A 20,219-nucleotide genomic window follows, 5' to 3' on the forward strand; every position below is an offset into this window, starting at 1 on the left:
TTTTTCCTAATTTTATAAAAAGGAAAGCAGGAGGTGCAATTGATACAAACGCCATTAACACACACACACACCCCCCACACCCCCCCCCCCCCGCATCTGACTGAGAACCAAGGATGAAAACAGATACTGAGCAAACAGGGAAAACCAAGGCTGTGGTTGTGGGGTATAATTGGGGTTGCTTTTCCCATACTGTGTTATCAAGAGGGGCATGTGTGGCTAATAATTTGTACGTGGGAACATGTTTCATAGCAGTGGCTTGATTGTAGGTACTGGAACCATAGAATTTATTAACACCCCTTGTTAATAACATGTGACTTGCCCAGATTTTTAGTTCTAGGCCCATTGTCATGGTAGTGTAGTCTTCAGTGCCTTTTTTTTTTTTACTTTTCTACTGTCTTGTTTCCTCCTACTTACTCAAAGCAAACCGTCTACACCTGATGTTGAGATAATTGGCTGCTAAATAAATCAGTAGTTGTCAACTTGAAAATATGGAGAAAAAATGTTATTTCTAGCTTTTAGGGGGGGAAAAAAAGGTACGAAATGGTACATTAGCTGCTTTACATGTAGCAAGAGCAAATGGAGTTAGAATAAATTTAGCCATGTCCTCTAGCGTTGCATAGTGAGGGCATCTGTCATGTTTAATAATGCTTCTGACCTTTAGGATTATTGAAGTTGAAATTTTCTCTCTGGTCATTTGGGGGTACTTGAGCACTGTCAGATTTCCTGTCTGTGCTAAGTCTCCAAAATACATTGTTATGCTTCGTAAGCTGGTGAAGATAATTCATTAAAGAAATTTGTTTTCCCGCTTTCAAAATGGTTTTCCTGAAGGAATGTTAAATGTCACTATGGCCACTAAATTTTAGTGTGTCCCATCCCTCACCATTTGCTTGCTTGCTCCTTGCTGAGAAAGGACAACCTTCCTGATGTGCTTCGTATTGCTCTTCAAGGTAGTGGTAATGCTTTTGTGAAAATAAAAAGCTCAGTGTAGCATGTGGAGGTGTAGGACACAAAAAACATCCCGCTGCCAGCTACCCAAAATGATATCTGTGCTAGCTATGACTTCAACGGGGAGTTGTGTTTCAGTGTTGTGTTACAGCTGTGAAACTGTCATAATAGCTATGCTGTAGGTATGGTTAAGAGCAGCTTAGATGCAAAAAACATCTTGCCAAGATTTTAAGTCCTATCTGGATGCTTAAAAATAAAACACGATCAAGAAAAGAATAATGCATAATATGTAAAATAGACTTTTTTATTTTTTTTCCCCAGCTACATCGGAGACAGTGCAATTGAGTTGTAGTGGACCTCAGTTATAGAAAACATTGCTGAGACTGCCTAACTGAAGCTTTTGTCCTAAATGCTCTAGAATAACAGTACATGGTCGAAGGTGGCAGGTTGCAAGAGTCCGCCATGTTGGCGGTTTTCATAGAGAAATCTCTACAGCTGAATCTGTGTAGAGGTGTAAGTCTAATCAGATATCTCTGTTCCTCCTTCCCTGCCCCATATCGAGTTGGTTGGACTCTTTCTTCCTTTTTCCCTGGTTTCCTTAAGATTTCAGGGCTTGGACACTCTAAGGTTATCGGCATACATGCGTGTTCATTCTCACTTACGGGTAGCTTCCCTTGCAAGTATTTCTTGCTTTTCTGTTGTGCTGCTACTCGAGCAGGTAGCAGTTCTCTATCCATAGAGATCAGCCATTGTTCCTCTTTACTGTGCAGCACTTGATAAATGTGATAGATGTGGGGCAACTGGTGTATGTTCTGAAACGTCAGTTTTCTTGATGATCGCTGCTGATGTGCCATTTCTATGTACTATTCCTAGTCTTGCTGTGTGATTGTTGTGCAGAGCAAGTATGTTCTCGAAGGCAAGTGATCATTTGGTCTGTCTGTGGTAAGTTTGAGGTTAGTACACCACACTGTGTCAAAGGTGTTGATTTTGTATAGATGCAAAAATCCTAGGAAAGACGTCCTGGCAGGCTGCTGGGGAGAGGTACAAAAATGCTGGCGTGTGAAAGGGAAAATAGTATAGATGCTCTTTGCATAGCTGGGATGCGCTCTGTGTTTGAGTGGCAGGAAAGGCAGTACATCTCCCCTGTTCGTACAGCCGAGACGGAGCCCCTTGGGAGAGTGCTCCAAGCCGGCTTCACCTTGTGACTGTCTAGTAGAGTTTCAGATCTTTGGCAAATTCTTCTTTCTGCCCTGCAGAAGGCAGGCCTGAGGTCTGTTGAGTTTAGAGAGCATAAGCGGGGTTGAGGGGTCGGCTCTAGCCGCCTGTCTGTGTCGGCCCGAAATTTGCGTGTCTTGTGGAAATGAGATATCCAGTTCTCCTCCCTGCGTGGCACTTGGAGGAAGTAAAAAAGTAGGGATGTGATGGAAGTGCATTTTTGACTCTGTAGTCACTGAACGCTAATCCACGGAGAATTTGAACTTGTAGTTTTGATTAAAGTGATTGATTTTAAATCAGCCTGAGTTCGTTTTGGGCCATTAGAGGGTATTTAAAAGGAAAATAACTCTTTAATTAAATTAGTAGTGCGTAAGTATCCTGCTCTGCTTTCAAAGCAGAACTTCTGTGTTTTTTTAATCTTATTCTTTTCAGTGCCTTGTTTGTTGGCACATTTTAAGGTTAAAGCAATGCAAAGTTATTAAAACAAACAAACTTGTTCTAAGTGAATCTTCAACTTCATTTGAACTCCTTTTTTCTTTTGGAAAAGGTACAAGCTATGTTGTTCTGTGAAGCAATTCTTGTTCCATCCACCTGTATGTACTGTTAATATATCTCATGTAAGGAATGCTGTATAAAACAGCAAACTTTGTTTCCGTTTTATTTTTAAAACATTCTTTTTAAAATAGCAAGATACCGGTTGTGATTAGGACATGAAATATAAAGCAGAAATCCATCTAAATGTAAGGATCCTTCTCCAAAATAAAGTTCTGGCACTATAAAAGCTCTGAGAGAGTGATGCTATGAAAATAAGTATTTTTCAGCAGCTGCCACTTTCAGAACAAATTGTGACAGTGAGAGAGGACTTAGTCTGCACTCTTGCAGACTGGAGAATGGAGTAACGGACTAGGCCTCTTGATACCGATTGTATTCCTGTAGTTATTTGTTGTGGATTTTTTAAGATGAGTCTTGCCAAATCCCTGACTTTTTTAATCAAATGATGGGAATGACTTCACAGCAGTCTGTAGGCTGCTTTCCAAAAGGTGGTCATCTGTAGCTAAGCAGGATATTATAAAATTCAGTTGAAACATGAGCTGTATAAAATGATCTGTTGACTTTAGCAATATGTGATAAAGAATCACAAGAGGGACCTCGTCTCCCCGTTTCCTAATAATGAAGAAAAGGTGCAGAGACACTTCCTATGACTAACCTATTTGACAGCTTACAGTTTGCCAAACCAAAATTCGATGCATGCTTTGCATTTTATGAACAGTTAAAGAAATTGTCTTTTCACTGTGTGATGTGTCAGGTACTTACTTCATTACTTAAGCGATGGTGTGTGTTAAGCAGCCTGGGTTAAAGAGGCTAATTATAGGTGACAAAACTGGAAGGGTGGTTTTTATTTTTCCAGATACATTCTGTTGTCAGATAAATCTTTCTACTAATTTGCTGTTTATGTATAAAGTGGGAACAGCACAATTGTGAAGATACACTGATAACCAGAAGAGATACGTACCTATTCAATGATTTTTCTTAACTCGTTTTGCAGTTGTCTGGATAAGTGAATCTTCATGGCTCTGGTTGAATCTTCCCCCTGCCCCTTAAGTCAATAATTATCTTAGAAATTTCAGAAAAGTGGAGAGAGGTGAAAGAGGCAGCCTAAATTCAGCCTAATGTCATGGAGCCCTTTGGGAGTTCTCGGAGTTTTAACACAAACTATGGCAGTTGTAGTTTTGCTGTAAAACCCCGGGTAGAGGTAATGTCTCAATCTTAGGATCACAGAATCACAGAATCACTAGGTTGGAAAGGACCTTTAAGATCATCAAGTCCAACCATTAATCCAGAACCACCATGTCCCCTAAACCATGTCCTGAAGCGCCACATCCACACGTTTTTTGAACACTTCCAGGGATGGCGACTCCACCACCTCCCTGGGCAGCCTGTTCCAATGCCTGACCACCCTCTCAGTGAAGAAATTTTTCCTAATATCCAATCTAAACCTCCCCTGGCGCAACTTGAGGCCATTTCCTCTTGTCCTATCACTAGTTACTTGGGAGAAGAGACCAACACCCTCATCGCCACAACCCCCTTTCAGGTAGTTGTGGAGAGCGATAAGGTCTCCCCTCAGCCTCCTCTTCTCCAGACTAAACAACCCCAGTTCCCTCAGCCGCTCCTCACAAGACTTGTGCTCCAGACCCCTCACCAGCTTCGTTGCCCTTCTCTGGACACGCTCCAGCACCTCAATGTCCTTCTTGTAGTGAGGGGCCCAAAACTGAACACAGTATTCAAGGTGCGGCCTCACCAGTGCCGAGTACAGGGGCACAATCACTTCCCTACTCCTGCTGGCCACACTATTCCTGATACAGGCCAGGACGCTGTTGGCCTTCTTGGCCACCTGGGCACACTGCTGGCTCCTATTCAGCCGGCTGTCAACCAGCACCCCCAGGTCCCTTTCCGCCGGCTGCTCTCCAGCCACTCCTCCCCAAGCCTGTAGCATTGCATGGGGTTGTTGTGGCCAAAGTGCAGGACCCTGCACTTGACCTTATTAAACCTCATACAGTTGGCCTCTGCCCATCGATCCAGCCTGTCCAGATCCCTCTGCAGAGCAATAGGATCTTTGCTGGGATGAGTGTTGGAGTCGGCCTCTATGACCAATGCAGCAGACTCTAGTCTAGGACATTGTTAGTAAGATTTGATGAGCTGTAAGGGAGGTTGTTCTGTTGACAAATTCCTTTCCTCTTATATCAGACATATCACCTAGGGTTGTTCAATTTTTAGGTCTTGCTCATCCAGATTTCATAGCTAAGTATTTGTGCAAAGCTGTGTGTTCTCTTTTAGAGTTGAGACTCCCATGAAGTGAATTCATCGCTAGTCACAGTCAGTGTGAGGACTTTGGCAGGTCAAACAATCAATTTAGTTCCTTACAACACTGAATTTTAAAGGTGCTGTTGCTGGCTATGTCTCACTGATGACTGGGGGGGAAAAAAATGTTCATCCCTTCCGCTGTGGCTTGCAGTTGGAGAATTCCAGTGCGTGTTTCTTTCAGAGAGGCTTTTTTCAAATAGCCTAACAGCACCAAAGGGTTGCTCTTGCACTTGCTCTTTTATGCTCCGTATCCTAAATTTGCTGGGAAAGCTAACTAATGCTTTACAGTGAATGAACGTCCTAGGAAGTCTGTATCCCCGTGTTTATGACTCAGTGTAATGTGTGTCTTCATGAACTGCATTAAGTATCTAAGAAATGCTAGAGTAGCTGCAGCATAAAATCTATGCAACTTCATCTACACAATGGTGCTTTCGTGTACAGAAAAGATTCTTGATGAGAGTTAAGGCCACTTGACAGCTTTACCAATTTGTTTACAAGTAACTGCAGTAGGAACAGCAATAAATGTGGCATCTGTATGTTTGTTGTATGTAGAAAAAGAAAATGGGAGGGGATAGTTAAGATTAGGTTTATACATAACCTTGCAGAAAGGAAAGGAGATGGCACATTAATGCCAGGAATATTACTTTAGAGAACGGAGTTGCAGCTGTTTACACCCTAGTGGCAACAAACACGTCTGGAATATTCAATTTATAGAAGGAATCAAGTAATTAAGATAAAAGAATATACATGATTCACTACTGTGGAATGGAAAGACGTAATTTATGCTCTGTAGCTACTGTAGTTATGATTAGTGACCTAAGGCTGTTGAACTTCCTCTTTATGGAATGCAAAAATGCTGTGACAGTTTTCAAGGGAACTGCTCTCTTTGAGTTTAAAGAGATGAAAATGGGCCTGCTAACAAGGACCAGCTTCAGTATGTGCTTTCATATTCTTCATGTTTGTTTTTTTTTTTTTTTAAAAACAATTGAGTGCTTTGATATATCTGAACCTTAGGACCTAGTGAGGCAGAAGGTGCATAATATATAATATCACACAATGCATGCAATGTATGTTAAGAAATCTGGAGAAAGGTATTCCCGTGGATGCTTTTAAGAATGTCTGTTGCCGAAAGGATTGAGAAATAGGTTTCAAAAAAAGGAAGCTATTGTTTGGTGTTAGTTTTCTGGTTCTGATGTTTTGTAGTGTTTTGCATATTTGTATTACAAGATTGTTCGTAAACCTATGAATTTTGCTCCCTCTGCTGTGCTTATGATCAAGGAAGATTATTACTGCCAGTATGGACTGTGATTGAGGGCTTCGCTGCAACAGCTGAGGCAAATTTGTAAGGAAATATCTGAAAATTGTATACCAATTTCAGATGCAGTTTCTGTGTGCTTTTCTGAGCCCTCAGGACGTTTTTTCCAATATAAGCTGTTTTAGTTTTGAAGTAGTTTGGACCTTAAGCTAAAACCTTCACAGTCTGAAGTGCAAAACTCCATGAACTGTGGTAAAATACCATCATAAATCTTTCAGCTGGAAACTGCAGCTGTGATGATGCTCTTTGTAGTCTCCCAGTGTAGCCTGCCACGTGGTGTAAGTCCGTGTACTGCGTAATCTTCACTCCTGATTAGGAAGGGCATGTCCTTTGAATGTGCTCCATTCCCCACATGTTGGCTGGTCTTGATGCTGAAGAGCGCTAATACAGTAGCTTTAGCTGGTGTTTAATATTTGCCTTTTGATGCTGAATGTGGAGAGGTGATTAAACCAAGGGTGCTATTTGTCAGTAAAGACATTGGGCCAGGAAAATAAACAGCTGGGAGAGTATGTGGAGCATGCCTGCATTTGAAATACGCTAACTGCATAGTAAATATTTAAATTTGAGCAAATACTGTATTATATTAAAGATTCATTTATTACTGTACTTATTGGAAAGCACTTGTAGGACAAGTGCTACAGTTTACATTAGTTTAAGTGTTGGAAAATGGATTTGTCAGTGTCGCTTGTGCCAGTGCATGAATATTTTATTTCACTTTTCTAAGGTAATAAATACTCACGTAGCTCCGCATCTTTTAAGGTTGGGATCCCAGTGAGCTAAGACTTTTTTTTTCTTTTTCCCCCTTTTTTTCCCTTTTTTTCTTTTCCCCTCCAGTTCCAAGTAATACAGGAGGTCCTTTCCATCCTGGCAGCATTCCCAAGCATTCTCACAACTTCCTGAGCGTTAGAGCGCATGGTCTGTGCCCTCTGCCAGTCTTCAGTCAAATACATGAGCTTGTGACACGCAGAAGTCAGAGAGATGTTATGGACAGAACTGCAGACAGTCACACAAGCCTCTCAAATTAATATTGAAGCACGTATTTAAGTAGTCTACTCCTCCTAACGCGTGCATCAAAGAGAGGGAGAGCGCCTAGTTTTACTGCATGATCTCTAACACTTTTTTCCCCCAAGTGAGACTCCTGGTAAGCAGTTTGAAGAACTTAAGTTCATGGTGATTTTAAAAACAATTTTTTTAAGTCATGCTGAGAAGATTGTATTTAGAAAGGAAACTAATCTATATAATGAGCTGTCTCTAAATCAGTCAAATAAGGTTTTACGCAAATTCCATTAATAAGTTTTAGTAACACTCAGGGTGTTTTGGTTGGTTTTATGCAAAGTTGTTTCTTTTTTCAAGGTACTCTGCCAGTTTCTGCAATTATAGGTAATGGTTGCACACAGAATTCTTAATCAGTGTCCTGTTGTTTTCAATAAGTCTGTTAAAAAAAAAAAAAAGTCTGTGATGATATACGTCGTATAAATCCTTGGGCCCAGAACAATGGGAAAGGTATAAACTTTCAGTAACACTACACAATGGTTTCTGAGTCGAGAGCATTTGAATCTGGCAAAGATGGGTTCCATCCAATGTCTCTAATAATAAAGTAAATTAATTTGAATTCTACAGGAGGACTGAATGGTTTATGGAGCTACTAGTTGGTCTCAAAGCATTCTACTTCAGGATCTCTGACTGAAATAACACCTTGATTTCTTGGATTGGAAGCTATTAGTCTCTTCGTTTGTTAAAGTTGTAGTGCTGTGATGATTATATTCCACAAGACAAATGATTAGCTTTAGAATTGTATATTAGCTTGGCTATCTGTATTTCCTCTAATCTTAACTCAAATGAGAGTGCAGATGGTGTCCCTGATATGTGTACTATCTGTTTGAAGACTATATGTCTTTGTTTCAGAACTCCTTTTCTTGTGGTTCATTTTCTTGTGGTTCATCTTAGTTGCCTGTATGCTCACGCGTGACTTTCAGCACCTTCTTTGTACCTCTCTCCCAACTTTTCCTTTGAGCGTTTTTCTTTTATAGCAGTTAAATGCATCCATTTTATTCTCCAGTGTAGTTATGTCTGATTTTAGCATTTTCAATATCTAGCTATTTCCAGATGAATGGAGGCCATCTTTCCAATCTACAGGTTTAGATTAGATTGCAGCCTCTGGGCCTGGTTTTGGGTATATTTATTTAGTACTGATTTACATATAAATACAAAGAAAAAAAATGAAGTCTAGTGTTGCTAATTCTAGCTATTGATATTGTGGCAGACAGCAACAATCCGTATTAGAAATTCCCTGCATGGTAAGATAACAGTTGCATCTTCTACAACTTGACTTTTTTTTAAGACTGCTGTTTTGGTTTCTTGATGAGCTGCTCTGGTTTGTTTCACATTAATTACTGACAGAATTAAGTTTATTAAGGCTATGTCATGACCCTGCTTATCAGCCAGTGTCTGAACACCCTGATATATGAAGTGCATGTGTGGAAAACTGATTCCCCCCCCCATTTTAAAATGTTAGCTTTTGCTGTAACACAGCATGCTAGGTGCTGTTTCTTAGAGGATGTAAACATTTAACTGACCATTTAGTAAGCAAATGCTGACATCCTCTGAGAAGCTGCACAAGGAAACATTTATTTTCCAGGCATGTGTTTTCCAAATACACTTTGTTTCCTCATAGGAACAAGCACTTGCTTATGTGATGAAACAGCCAAGTCACAGGATCTGGCTGATCAGTCTTTATTTTTCTTTCCTTTTCTTTTTATAATTTTGAAACCCAGCTTGCTAGCAGAATGGGCCAGTTTGCAGAGGTGCTTTAATTTTTCCCATCCTAAAATTCCCCTGACTACTCGGCGATATTTTAACAGCCATATGACCGTTAAACTCTGCACTGGGTTTGCAGAGCAAACTATCTCCTGATTGTTTTATCCTTCAGCTGTTGGTGTCCCTTTGTTAAAAGGTAAACCCCTTAGTGAGATGTTAAAGAAAACGTGGCCTCTTGATATTTAAAAGGTGAGAAATCTATTTAAACTGTATATGATGGCTTCAGATAGTCCCACCACTATGTGCTGCTTGTTTTAATAGAAGTGATAAATACTGCGGCTGGTGGGGCTCGGCAATTAGATTTCAGCTATATACTATAAATGACATTTAATGGCAAATGTCAGGCAGAGTCAGAATGGTATCTTCATTTCAGTGCTGCATTTCTTTGGGATAATGCGTAAAAAACCTTAATGACATTTAATTACCAGAGCATATATTCAATGATTAGTTAAATACATTTGTAATACCATTAGTTGTTAGGTAACTGTTTGCTTATTAAGCTTGACACAGAGTGTATTTGATGTACAATGGGCATCGTATGTGGTGCAGCAACAGAAATGCTAATAAGCCCGTGTGTTAAGCAGGGTCGCTATCAATACTGCGTCAGCAGCTTGCTGCCAAATTTGCTTCTATGGGAAAGGCATAATCTGTAATCAAAGTGGAGTTCGTAGAAGCAGCAAGCATGAAGAGAGATGCTGTGATCAAAAATAGTGCTTATTGCTTTCTCTAGTAGAGATTTTTAATTACTGCCTATTGATGAATTCTCACCCCTGTTTGTGTCTTTCGCATAGGGCTTTTGTGAAACAATAGCCGAGATGTCACGTCTCCACCGCTTCATCTCTGATTTTTGTACAGTAGAGATGAGTGTACCCTATATATGCGCTTATAGAAATGCCGTAGCTTTGTGTTGTGAAGAATCTTCAGCGTGAGCACAGTGCAACGTTACGTGGGTATTGCACGAAGATGTGGCTTGCTAAAACAAAAATAGTCCACAACTATGGTGTGCATCTGTACTCTGCTTTCTTCTTGGGCCTTTGTGGAGGCAGCACAAACAAGGTTTATCTGCACAAGTTTCATGAGGTATATGCACACTGGGCTGGTTTGGGTCCACTGGTGTAGACAGCTGCTTATTTTCCCCAAGAAGGGAGCAGTCAATGGGGGAAAGCTTTTTGTGTCACAGAAGCTTTTGTGGGGAGGAAATGGGTGGACACACTGTCTTCTAGCCCTGACAGCTATAATTAAACAGGCTTGTTCCTGGGTAGTTGTACACTGTAATAGTGTGGTTACTTTATGCTTTTGCTCAGCATAACTGACACCATGAACCACAGATGGGATTCAAAGAACATAAAAGGGAAACGGAGCAGAAAGATACCACAGAGGGATTAAATGAGGTAGTAAGCGATGACCCATAACCTTCATGAAAGATCTTATGATAGTTTTATTTTAAGCCAGTCAGTTTTTAAGCATAACTGCTTTTTTTACAAGATGAAATTATCTTTTGTCATTTAGAATTGCACTGAAATTGTAAGGGTATTGTTGTACTTAAGTGTATTTCACTGATGGGAAAACAGGTGACTTGCTAGATCTTGGCACAGTATGCAGCTTTGCTTTTAGTAAAGCTGAAAAGTTTATGGAGTAAATACTATCGTTTGTTTTAAATACAGAAATCTCTTATGGTCACTACCTGAAATGAGTAATGTTCTTTTTCTCCTTTAAAACTTGGATGAGGCTGTGTTCAGTTCTGTTTTCTGGCTGTTCAAAAGTTAAAACCCTGTGAATGAATATACACTTAGTATCTGGTATTTGATGTATTGTGGGATGTAAGGGTGCTGTTTCTGTGTCACTGCCAGATAGAAGTAGGGAAGACGGGATTAATTTTGAGTGTTGTAGGTAAGGAAGAGATTGCCTTGGGAATTTGGGTAGATAACACAAATAACTTGGGCAAAGACTGCATATAGTAGTTTCTTGTTTGGTCCCAATTGACCTCCTTTGTAATCTTCTTAAAAACAGAGATGTCAGTTGCTGATTGATCACATTTTCTGGGCATGAATATGACTGGAATTCCGAAGGAATGAAAAAAGATGGATGCCTTTTTGATATTGAGAGGAGTCCACATAGCCTGGATACAAAAGGCTGGTTAGAAGCTGGATGTGTTGAAAATTGTTCTACTTTGACAGATGGCTGATGCTCTCATAGCTTTATTTTCAAGTAACCATGTAGTCTTGTTTTGATCAATTCTAGTTTGCACTTGTTTTTATATAATTACATGTACTCTCTTTTGCACATATAAAAGTATGCCATTCTCTAACTTGGACGAGTAATTTATACAGTAGATTTTTTTACATACTTCTCTTTGTTTTTCTGTCTCAGTAAATTTTAACGGCCCTATGCCGTTAAGAAACACTGTCAAAGAATAAGTTGAAAGAATAGGTAACTAAAGAATAGTTACCTATTCTATAACAAAATTGTTAAAGCCTAAACACTCCAGCTGGCTATTTCAGACTTGCTTTTTAAAATTTTTTTTCAAGACTCGAGAAAGCAGGTTTCATTCTTACTTGTCTCATGGCAAGTGTCTTACTAAAGCTATTGTTCCATATGAGCTTAGGTCTTGGAAAGGAATTACTATTTGCCTAAATGGTATTTTCATTTGTTCCTTGTATTTCCTTTTTGTTTAATATGATGTCTAATTCATAGCTTGATATCCTGTCGTTGGCATTCAGCATAATCAGTGTCATCCTCTCTGTGTCAAGGGGAGTTGCTGGCACACACCCCTTGGCAGTTCCTTTGGAAGCAAATGATTACAGGGCATGGGTTTGAAAACGGTGAGAAAATAGTAGCAGAAGAAGGGAATAGAGGTGTCAAAGGATTTGTTGTCAGAATCTGATTCCACCTGAGAGTTAGTAGCTCTTTGAGGACGAAGCTGTTACCCATATGTTGGAGAGGATTATCCTATCTCTAAAGTGTAACGTTAGGAGTGCAGAGCTTTCTTCCTTATTGATGCCATTTTCCTGGAGTGATACTTGGCTGACTAGTGAAGTGCTAATGAGTAACACGTCCCAGGTAAAGACCCGAATGGAATTGTGACCTCTAAATCTGCGAGCACTTACCCCGCTTTGGTAGGTGAGTAGTTGAGGTGTCTGCAGAAGACAAAGAACTAGTCCAGCATACTGATTTTACTGTGAAGGTCTGCTGATGAAGCTGCGTCTACATACTGGTTGCATCTTTGTTTGAATTATAGCGTATCAGCCCTTGGGTGACTGGGGCTGATCTTGGCTTAAGTATTTCAGGATGTTTTGGACATCTGGAAAGCAGAAATTGAGGGGAAGGGAAGATTTGTGAATTACACTAAATAAAATTAAGAGCTGCTAGGTAACATTTATTCCATATTAGTTATTTTTGTAAAAGTGGCGCGGAAGACAGGGCTATGAGGAGCAGAGAGAGGCAAGAGAAAAATGCATTCAGATAGCTCAGTTTGTTAAGCTTTGTCTTAGAAGTGCATCTAGTTGAAGCACAATGAAATTCAGTGCTAACCTGTATCCTTATGAGGCAGACTTTACGGTTGAATTCGCTAAGGTTCATGCAGTCTTTTAGTGCTGTTTCTTGAAGTTTCTGATGGACCTTTCCCTAGTTCTCAGTTACCATAATTATTCTTTGTCTGTCACACATGCTATGGAGTTCTTGCCTTGTGACTGTAATAGCTATCCCACTAGAACATCTAGTGTTCGTAAAATGGCAGTGTAGCAAGTTTTGATAATACAGTTGTTCTGGTGATCTGAAGATTTTGTTTTTTAAGACAGTCTAGCAACTATAATGCCAAACCACCCACACTAGGAGACAACATATGGCAGCTACTGTGAATTAACAGGCGGATAAGTAGCGTATCACCTAGTGTTTTTAAAAAGGCTTGAGCCTTGATAGCTGGATTCGAAGGTTTTGTCTATCTGGCTATCTCCCCACAATGCACAAAACGCAACCTTGCAGATAATGAGTCATGAGTTTAAGACTAATTTTGGCCACGTTTTGCAATTGTTTAAAGGTGTAGGCAAAGAGATTGTTTTATACTTGCATATGTGTGTAGGCTGAGATTTACAGGTATGTTTATGGGACTTGTATGCTTTCCCGTCTCCTTACGTAGGAAGCGACTCTGTCTACAAATAACCTGTGTATACTGTATGATGTTTGGTGTTGTTTGCAAACATTTTTTTCTTCAAACTTCATAGAAACTGTGGTAGAGATCTAGACAAATAATATTCTCAACAAAGCAGAGTGTCTCTAAGCGAGAGGACTGCATTTCTTGTATAGCCTTCACGACAGGCGTGTCCCTGAAGGTGTACTGAGCGTTCATGTGCATATGCATCTGCGTGTAAACGTTTGAAATTCAGGGGATGGTGTGATGCTTGTTTTACATCTGAGTTATTTGTACACAGGACTGAATTAATTTCCAGCACGCTGAGGTGACTTCATGAATTCCAAAAGCAGGTTCATTTGTTGAACTTGTGAATAAAAGGGACACAAGAGAAATTCTTGCTGTAAACAAACACAAAATATCAACAGCAAGACATTGTGAAAAAAATCCTATATTGTTTTGTCAATAAACTATGCTTTCTCCTACATAGATCACAGAAATGGGACTTTACCCTGGAAACAGCAATATTTGATACCCCAGGCAGCTTATTCCCAGCTCAGCTCACACTTCACTGAATACACTGATCGATTATCCGCGGCTTAACCAAGCCTTCTCATTTCCTGCCTTCCATTACTGCGCTCAATCAAGCCGAGGGTTCTTTGTGGCCTGCCTTGTGCACAGAGATAAGCCATCAAGGCATGTTTCTATTAGAAAAGCTCTTGTAGATGGAATAGTCATTAGAGAACACTAACAGGTTTAAAGGTTGCAGTCTTTGTGTTGGTTCGGGTTAAGAGGACAGGAACCAAAAGGGCTGCTGCCTTGGGTTGTTGTATTTGAGGGGCAGAGGGGATTAAACTGCATGTTGCCATATTTAGTGCTCTTATTTAACGTTTTTATTTCTTGCTGAATACCGATAGCTCTCACTTTTGACAATGCTTCTGTGTTTGCAAGAAGTAATTGTGTGTTAATATGCATGTATTGGAATTAAATAATCAAGCTGCGAAAATAACATAAACTTGTAGTAATAACCTCTGTATTTCCAAGCTGGGTTTTCTTGGCTTACAAACAGCTGATCAGGTTTCTTATTTAATTAGAAGGCAGCCTACAAAAAGATATCCTGAGAACTGGGAATTACATATGCTATTGCAGAGTGGGAAGAAAAATGATCCTCGCTGTATCTCTTTAGCTCCTGATTTCCAGATAATTTTGTTTGTGTCCCTCCTCTGCTTTTATTTTCCCCAGGGGATCTGGTATGACAGGTTTCTCCCGCCCTCCTCCTTTGAATATTAGTAAATGTCAAAATTGAGTAAGTGTAAAAATATTTCTACAGTAGGAGTAGAAATGTGGGGAGCAAGTCAACACGGCAGGGACGGGCCAGGGAGGGGTGAGGCACAGCAAGTGGAGCAAGTCAAATCTACCACTCGTATCGGAGTCAGGCTAATACTGTGTCATGGAGCATAATCAGAACTGTTTGTCTGAAATGAAGTAATCATTTTAGGGGGACAAATAATGCCCCAAAGGAGTGGGGAAATTTCTAGTGTTAAAAAAAATTAATATAATGTCCACTTGAAAACTGGCTTTGTGAAGCGAGAGCTTCTATCCTGCCGTGCACAAGATGTTTATTTTGAACAGCAGAGTGGCTGTTAACATATTTAATATGTTGTTAAAATAATACAAATAATTTGGTAGCTTAGAATTAATCATGGGATTGTTTTTTTCTGGTAGAAAAGTTTTGTTCTTGAAAATACATTTGAAAGGAAAGATGTTCCTTTCCTTGTTTCTGTTTTGCTGTTTGTTCCTTTGAAATAGCTACTATTCACTGACTCCAGTGTGCCCATCTGTCATCTCCAGCATTTAGTATATTGTTTCCAAAGCTAGTTGTGATTTAACATGGTATCTAAATAGGACAAGTAATGAAGGATACTACTTAAATCCCTCGGAGAGAATCTGCAGGACATCTGTGATCATTTGCACAATTTGGTTAGTCATAACCCTGGGAAGAGAATGTGGACTCTCTTTAAGATGTGAATTGTAACGTGCAGTAACTCTGTTTTCAAGTGTGCTCTAAGAGAAAACTGTCACCTCAGAATTGTCACAAATGCTGTGGAAATTTAAAGAGAATCTGCAAGATTATTTTTTTTCCTTTATTAAAGGAGAGGCTCATTTTTAAATAGAAGTTGACCAGATGCTTGTGAACTGGGATACTTTAATCCATTTACAGATTTCATCTAATTCTTGTTGAATGTCCAAAACTGATTCCTGTTTTTCAAACGGAACAAAAGAACAAAACAGCAGCAACAACAAAATGCCCAAATGAGTACTTTTTGAGCACTGCAGTGATAGACGATATTTTCATTTAAGGGCAGAATGGAGTTTGTAGCACAGGGAATCTTCTTGAGCTGACAGAAAGACAGTTTAAAGGACTTGCCATTTCTGTGGTTTCTGCAAGTCTGAATTTGGCATGTGGCTATCTGCATCTTTCATATGTAGAGGTGAAAAAGAAACCAAACAAACCTTTATGAACTTGGGGACACTTCTTTTGTGTGCACATGGTTCTAAAATAAATAGTCTAGCACAGAAGTTGGTGCCTTGACACCTCTGAGTATAGTGTGCTCTGTAAGTGACATACATATTTAGAAAGTTAGCTGACAAAATAGCATGTCTAGGAATTTCTGTGCAATGAAGGATGTAAATGTGAAAAACAAGATTCTGACAGACGTTTTATATTTTTAGGGAGATTGCAACTTCAGGTTAAAACCTGCAAAATCACATATGTTGGAGAGTGGATACAGAAAATACTTCTCAAGAGGGAGCTTTTAAATTAATTGGACATAAAGCAGCAAACATGGTAGAGATGTATTTAGGAAGGACATCAAACACACACCACCCTCAAACCAAAACCAAACAACAAAACCAACCCAAACCCAACTGCTATCAGCAGACCACAAATAGCAGCTTATTAATATGTCAGCATATTTTTAATTGCATCGTTGTCCAGAGACTTGCACATAAAAGTAAAAAGTTACTCGCACATCTCTGTTGTAAATGGTGGTGTGTTTGTTGCTGTGTTCCTTATGTAGAGAGGCATTGAGTCGTCCCATAGACAGGCACGTTACAATTCAAATGATGAAGAGCAGTCAGCATTGTCGAGCATGTGCTGCTTGCTTTCATGAAAGATATGTAATGAATGTGATAGTTTTTAAAGACTTCTACATTGGCCATGCTAATCTTTTCTTGTGATTTATAATTAATGTAAAATGCCTATTTCATAAAATTTAGTTTTTAGAAGTTAAAAGCAGAGAAGGTTGCTGTATGCCATGGCTTCAAATCTATGCTTGTACACACTATTTAGATTGATTTATTGTTTTTATTATCTGTTTAGGTTCTAACTCAAACTTCATCTTTTCCCTCTGTATTTTTTAAGGATACATTATTTTTGTTCTGAAGTGTAATGAAAGAAAAGCCACTTTTCTGTGTTATGAAAACACCTGTAATTTCTTTTTCTTTGTAATCTTCCCCTCTGACAATGCCTCGCAACTACATGATCAACCTGAAGAAGTCAATACCATTCCTGTTGGCAGGTCGTGGTGTAGGGCAATTCATCATTTTCCTGAAAACTTCTTAGATTCAGCCAGCCTCCTGAAATTCAATCTCATTCCCCTTGTTCTTCCTGATTGTGAATCTGATTTCAGGGGAGGAAATGATATTGTTCTTTTTCACTGTGCAGAGTAACTGCTAGCCGCTGGAATCAACGGCAGTGAAGGGAGCAACTAAGGCATTCTGTGAGTCTGAGAACAGAGTTTCAAAATGGGAAATTAGTACCCTGCCGTAAAATTTAAAATGCTTAACTAGCAAAAAGCTCCGGACTGTTGATGTTAGGCTTTCCTAAAGTGTGGGATTTTTGAGTAATGAGGTGATAAAATACTGCAAAACTTAGCAGATACTTTGCCTGCCTTCGCTGTACATTAATGTGTGAATAGTCCTAATAAGCTCTTGTGTAATCCCCTGCTATTCCTTTTTTTAAAGCCTCTTGCAGAACTTGGGCGTTTGCTGTGAAGCTTACAGGAGACATAGCAATCAGCAAAGCCTTCTCTTTGCCTTGACTGAATGACAGACTGGGAGGGCCTTTTGGGAGGGCAGAGAATGAGATGGTCCCTTATGGCAAGCAAGTGGAAAAACCTCACTTCCAACCGCTAATTTCTTCTATCCAAGCGTATCAGAATACTTTATAAGTGTTGACCTTGGCCTCATCCCCGTGCTGCTAAAAGCTCCATGCTATTTCATGATCTAATAAGAAACCGAGAGCGGGAAGTTAAGGGATTGCATCACCATCTCCTTTACAGTCTTGGCCTAATTAAAAATAAAATCGTGACCAGCCAACTCACAGGCCTGTATGCGACGCCAAGGCAATGAAAACATCTGACGGTTCCGATCCCTTCCTTTTCGTTGGGCTATAATCTCCATGTGTGCATACAACGTATGCAAAGTCTGCAACCACGTTTTTCGAACAGCAGGCCGCAGCGATCGGCGTTGCCTCTCAGTCCTTTCGATTTTTTTTCATGCATTAAACAAGCTTATTGTCTTTGGCTGCAAATGTGTTAGTTTAAAAAAAACAAAAAGAGTAGGTTCAGGCTTCTCCTGTACAGCACAAGTATGCTTAGTATGTTCTTGAATGTTTGAGGCTTTTGGTACATAAAGCGTGTGTGGTAGCGGTGGATTAGTTCAACTTTTTTCTGGCACAATGCTGCCACTAGCAGTTTTTTTGTGGTATTACATGTGTTTTTAATCAACGCCTTCAAGAAGTGCGTTTAATGGAAAGATTTTGATGTTTGATACGCAGAAAGGGTGGAAATCGCTGTAACAACTAGGCTGACGTGAACAAGACAGACGATAAGAACTTTATGGTCCAGTAACCTGTGATTTAACTTGTAAGTGTAAATGTTTTAAGAGCAGTCTTAGAAGGCTCTAGAGAGCTGTAGTCCAGAAAAAACTAACCGGTGCTTGCAGTTGCCTCATTCCAAAAGAATGTTAATTTTCCTTTTAGGACTTCCTGTGTTTCTTCAAGTGTTTCGGAGCAGTAGAAAGAATTGCCTACCAAGCGTTTCAAAGATAAACTGAAGCACAGAGTCTGTAATAATTTGATCTAAAAAGTCTCTTTTAAAGTGGTGTTTATGCTTCGGTTTCCTTCTGAGAAGGAACAAACTGGTAGCTGATTCTCAGCTGAAAAAGGAGCACTTGAGGAAGATAGTTTTGTGTAAATTTTGCTGCTGGTTTTGTGAGGTACATGAGCGGTCAGAGACTATAATTATTGGGGTGGAAGTGCGGCATGCTGTTCTTTTGTGTGCAGAAGTATAATAAAGAACATTTACAACCACGTCTCAATCCATGTGTCCTCGGGGGAAAAAAACCCTGGTATCTCCTGGTTACAACTGTTAAGAAGGGTTGTGTTGAATTGTGTTGCTATCGGTATTCTTTTTTCTGTGTTTGGCCAGAAATAACTTCTTGTTTGTTGAAATCGGCAGACTAAGATCGTGCTGCATGAGGCCAAAAATTCCAATTCTTTTCTGATTCCTGCCTCTTCTTTTCTTGCGTTAGATTTCTGTGGGTGAGTAGATTAGATAGTATTTGCTGGTCAGATATTTAGCGAGATACAACTGCATGGTGATGCGGTAGGTTATTGTCACCTTTGTCTAATTTGAAAGTCAATCTGTCGTTAGCACGTTGCCCTTGTTTCATTGTCACAGAAATATGTTTTCCTCCCTTTTGGGGCTTACCTCAGGTTTTCTTCAGTGTGAAAATAAGTTTTATACTTCAGAAGATTGTGTCAGATATGGTCTGATTTCCTTTTTAGTAATGCCTTTAGACCTTCTTTTTCAGAGTAAACGGGACCACCTCCTTATGAATGTCAAATGGTACTATCGCCAGTCTGAAGTCCCAGATTCAGTCTATCAGCATTTGGTTCAGGACAGACACAATGAGAATGGTAAGTTAGGCTCTGTAGAGTAAGGCCTTCTTTACTTGTACTCTGCATTTTAACTTTTAACAGTCCAGAAAGCAAGAACACTTTTTCATAGGAATATGAAGCAAGGACTGTTGATAAAAACAATATATGAGAAGATGGATGATGGTGTTTCTTGCCTGCCCTGTTTGTTCTAACTAGTGTATGTCCTGTAACCATAGCTATAATCAGATTAATTTCAGGTAAGGTTTAAATACTGTGCTGTATTATACTAATACCTTAAGAGAGAATAGAAAAGAAAAATAACACTGGATTCTTTGTAGGCCTTCTGGACAGTGTACTAATACCTAACTGGCTGAAGACCAAGTTGTCTGAGGAAATTGTGAATCTCTTCTGCTTTTTTGTGGTTCTGCCATAGCGTCAAGAGAACTACGTTTTTTTAGATTCATGTTAACTGGCACGTATGAATACTCACTGTGATTAATATTGCAGTAAGTGATGTAACCGAAGCACTCAATAGCTGAGTTTTCCCCCTTTTCTCTTTGCAAAAACAAGCGTGATCTTGGGTTTAATAGAAGCAGAAGAAACTCTGCTACATATTCCAGTGTCATTTATTTCTTGCCTCTAGGGGAGACATAACATTTGCTTCTGTTCTTACCAGGAAATTTCCTTGAGGCAACTGTTAAAATTCTGAAGATACTCCAAGGTGAATTGTGATGATAAAAGTTGATGCTTGAAATATGGAACACAGCATCTTTTTGGTGCATGACAGTACAAAGTTGAGCGTACATTCTCTGTTTTGCAGGCATTAAGGACATTTTGCGTGTGCTTTTAGCAAATGCTGCACAAATCTAACATTTCTCTTACTAGTTTATTTGAAACTTCTAACAATGGGTTTATAGGCACAGTGTCAAAAAGTGAGTGTTTTTTATAAGATGGCTGCTTTTTTTAATGTCACTCTTGTGCGTGTGGAGAAGTAC

At 39.6% G+C, this 20,219-nt stretch overlaps 1 protein-coding gene across 1 annotated transcript in view; it reads left to right on the top strand.

Annotated features, from left to right (window-relative positions):
* Nucleotides 1-20,219, top strand: part of RERE (arginine-glutamic acid dipeptide repeats) — a gene marked incomplete at its 3' end in the record, with an annotated part of 176,956 nt that overhangs the window by 34,083 nt on the left and 122,654 nt on the right. The window contains exon 3 of the mRNA XM_082009482.1: nt 19,158-19,263. Coding sequence (XP_081865608.1) covers nt 19,158-19,263 — 106 coding nt within the window. The remainder of the gene's footprint in view (nt 1-19,157; nt 19,264-20,219) is intronic.

The sequence above is a fragment of the Phaethon aethereus genome (genome assembly GCF_964289735.1).
Source record: "Phaethon aethereus genome assembly, chromosome: 21".
Classification (NCBI taxonomy): domain Eukaryota; kingdom Metazoa; phylum Chordata; class Aves; order Phaethontiformes; family Phaethontidae; genus Phaethon; species Phaethon aethereus.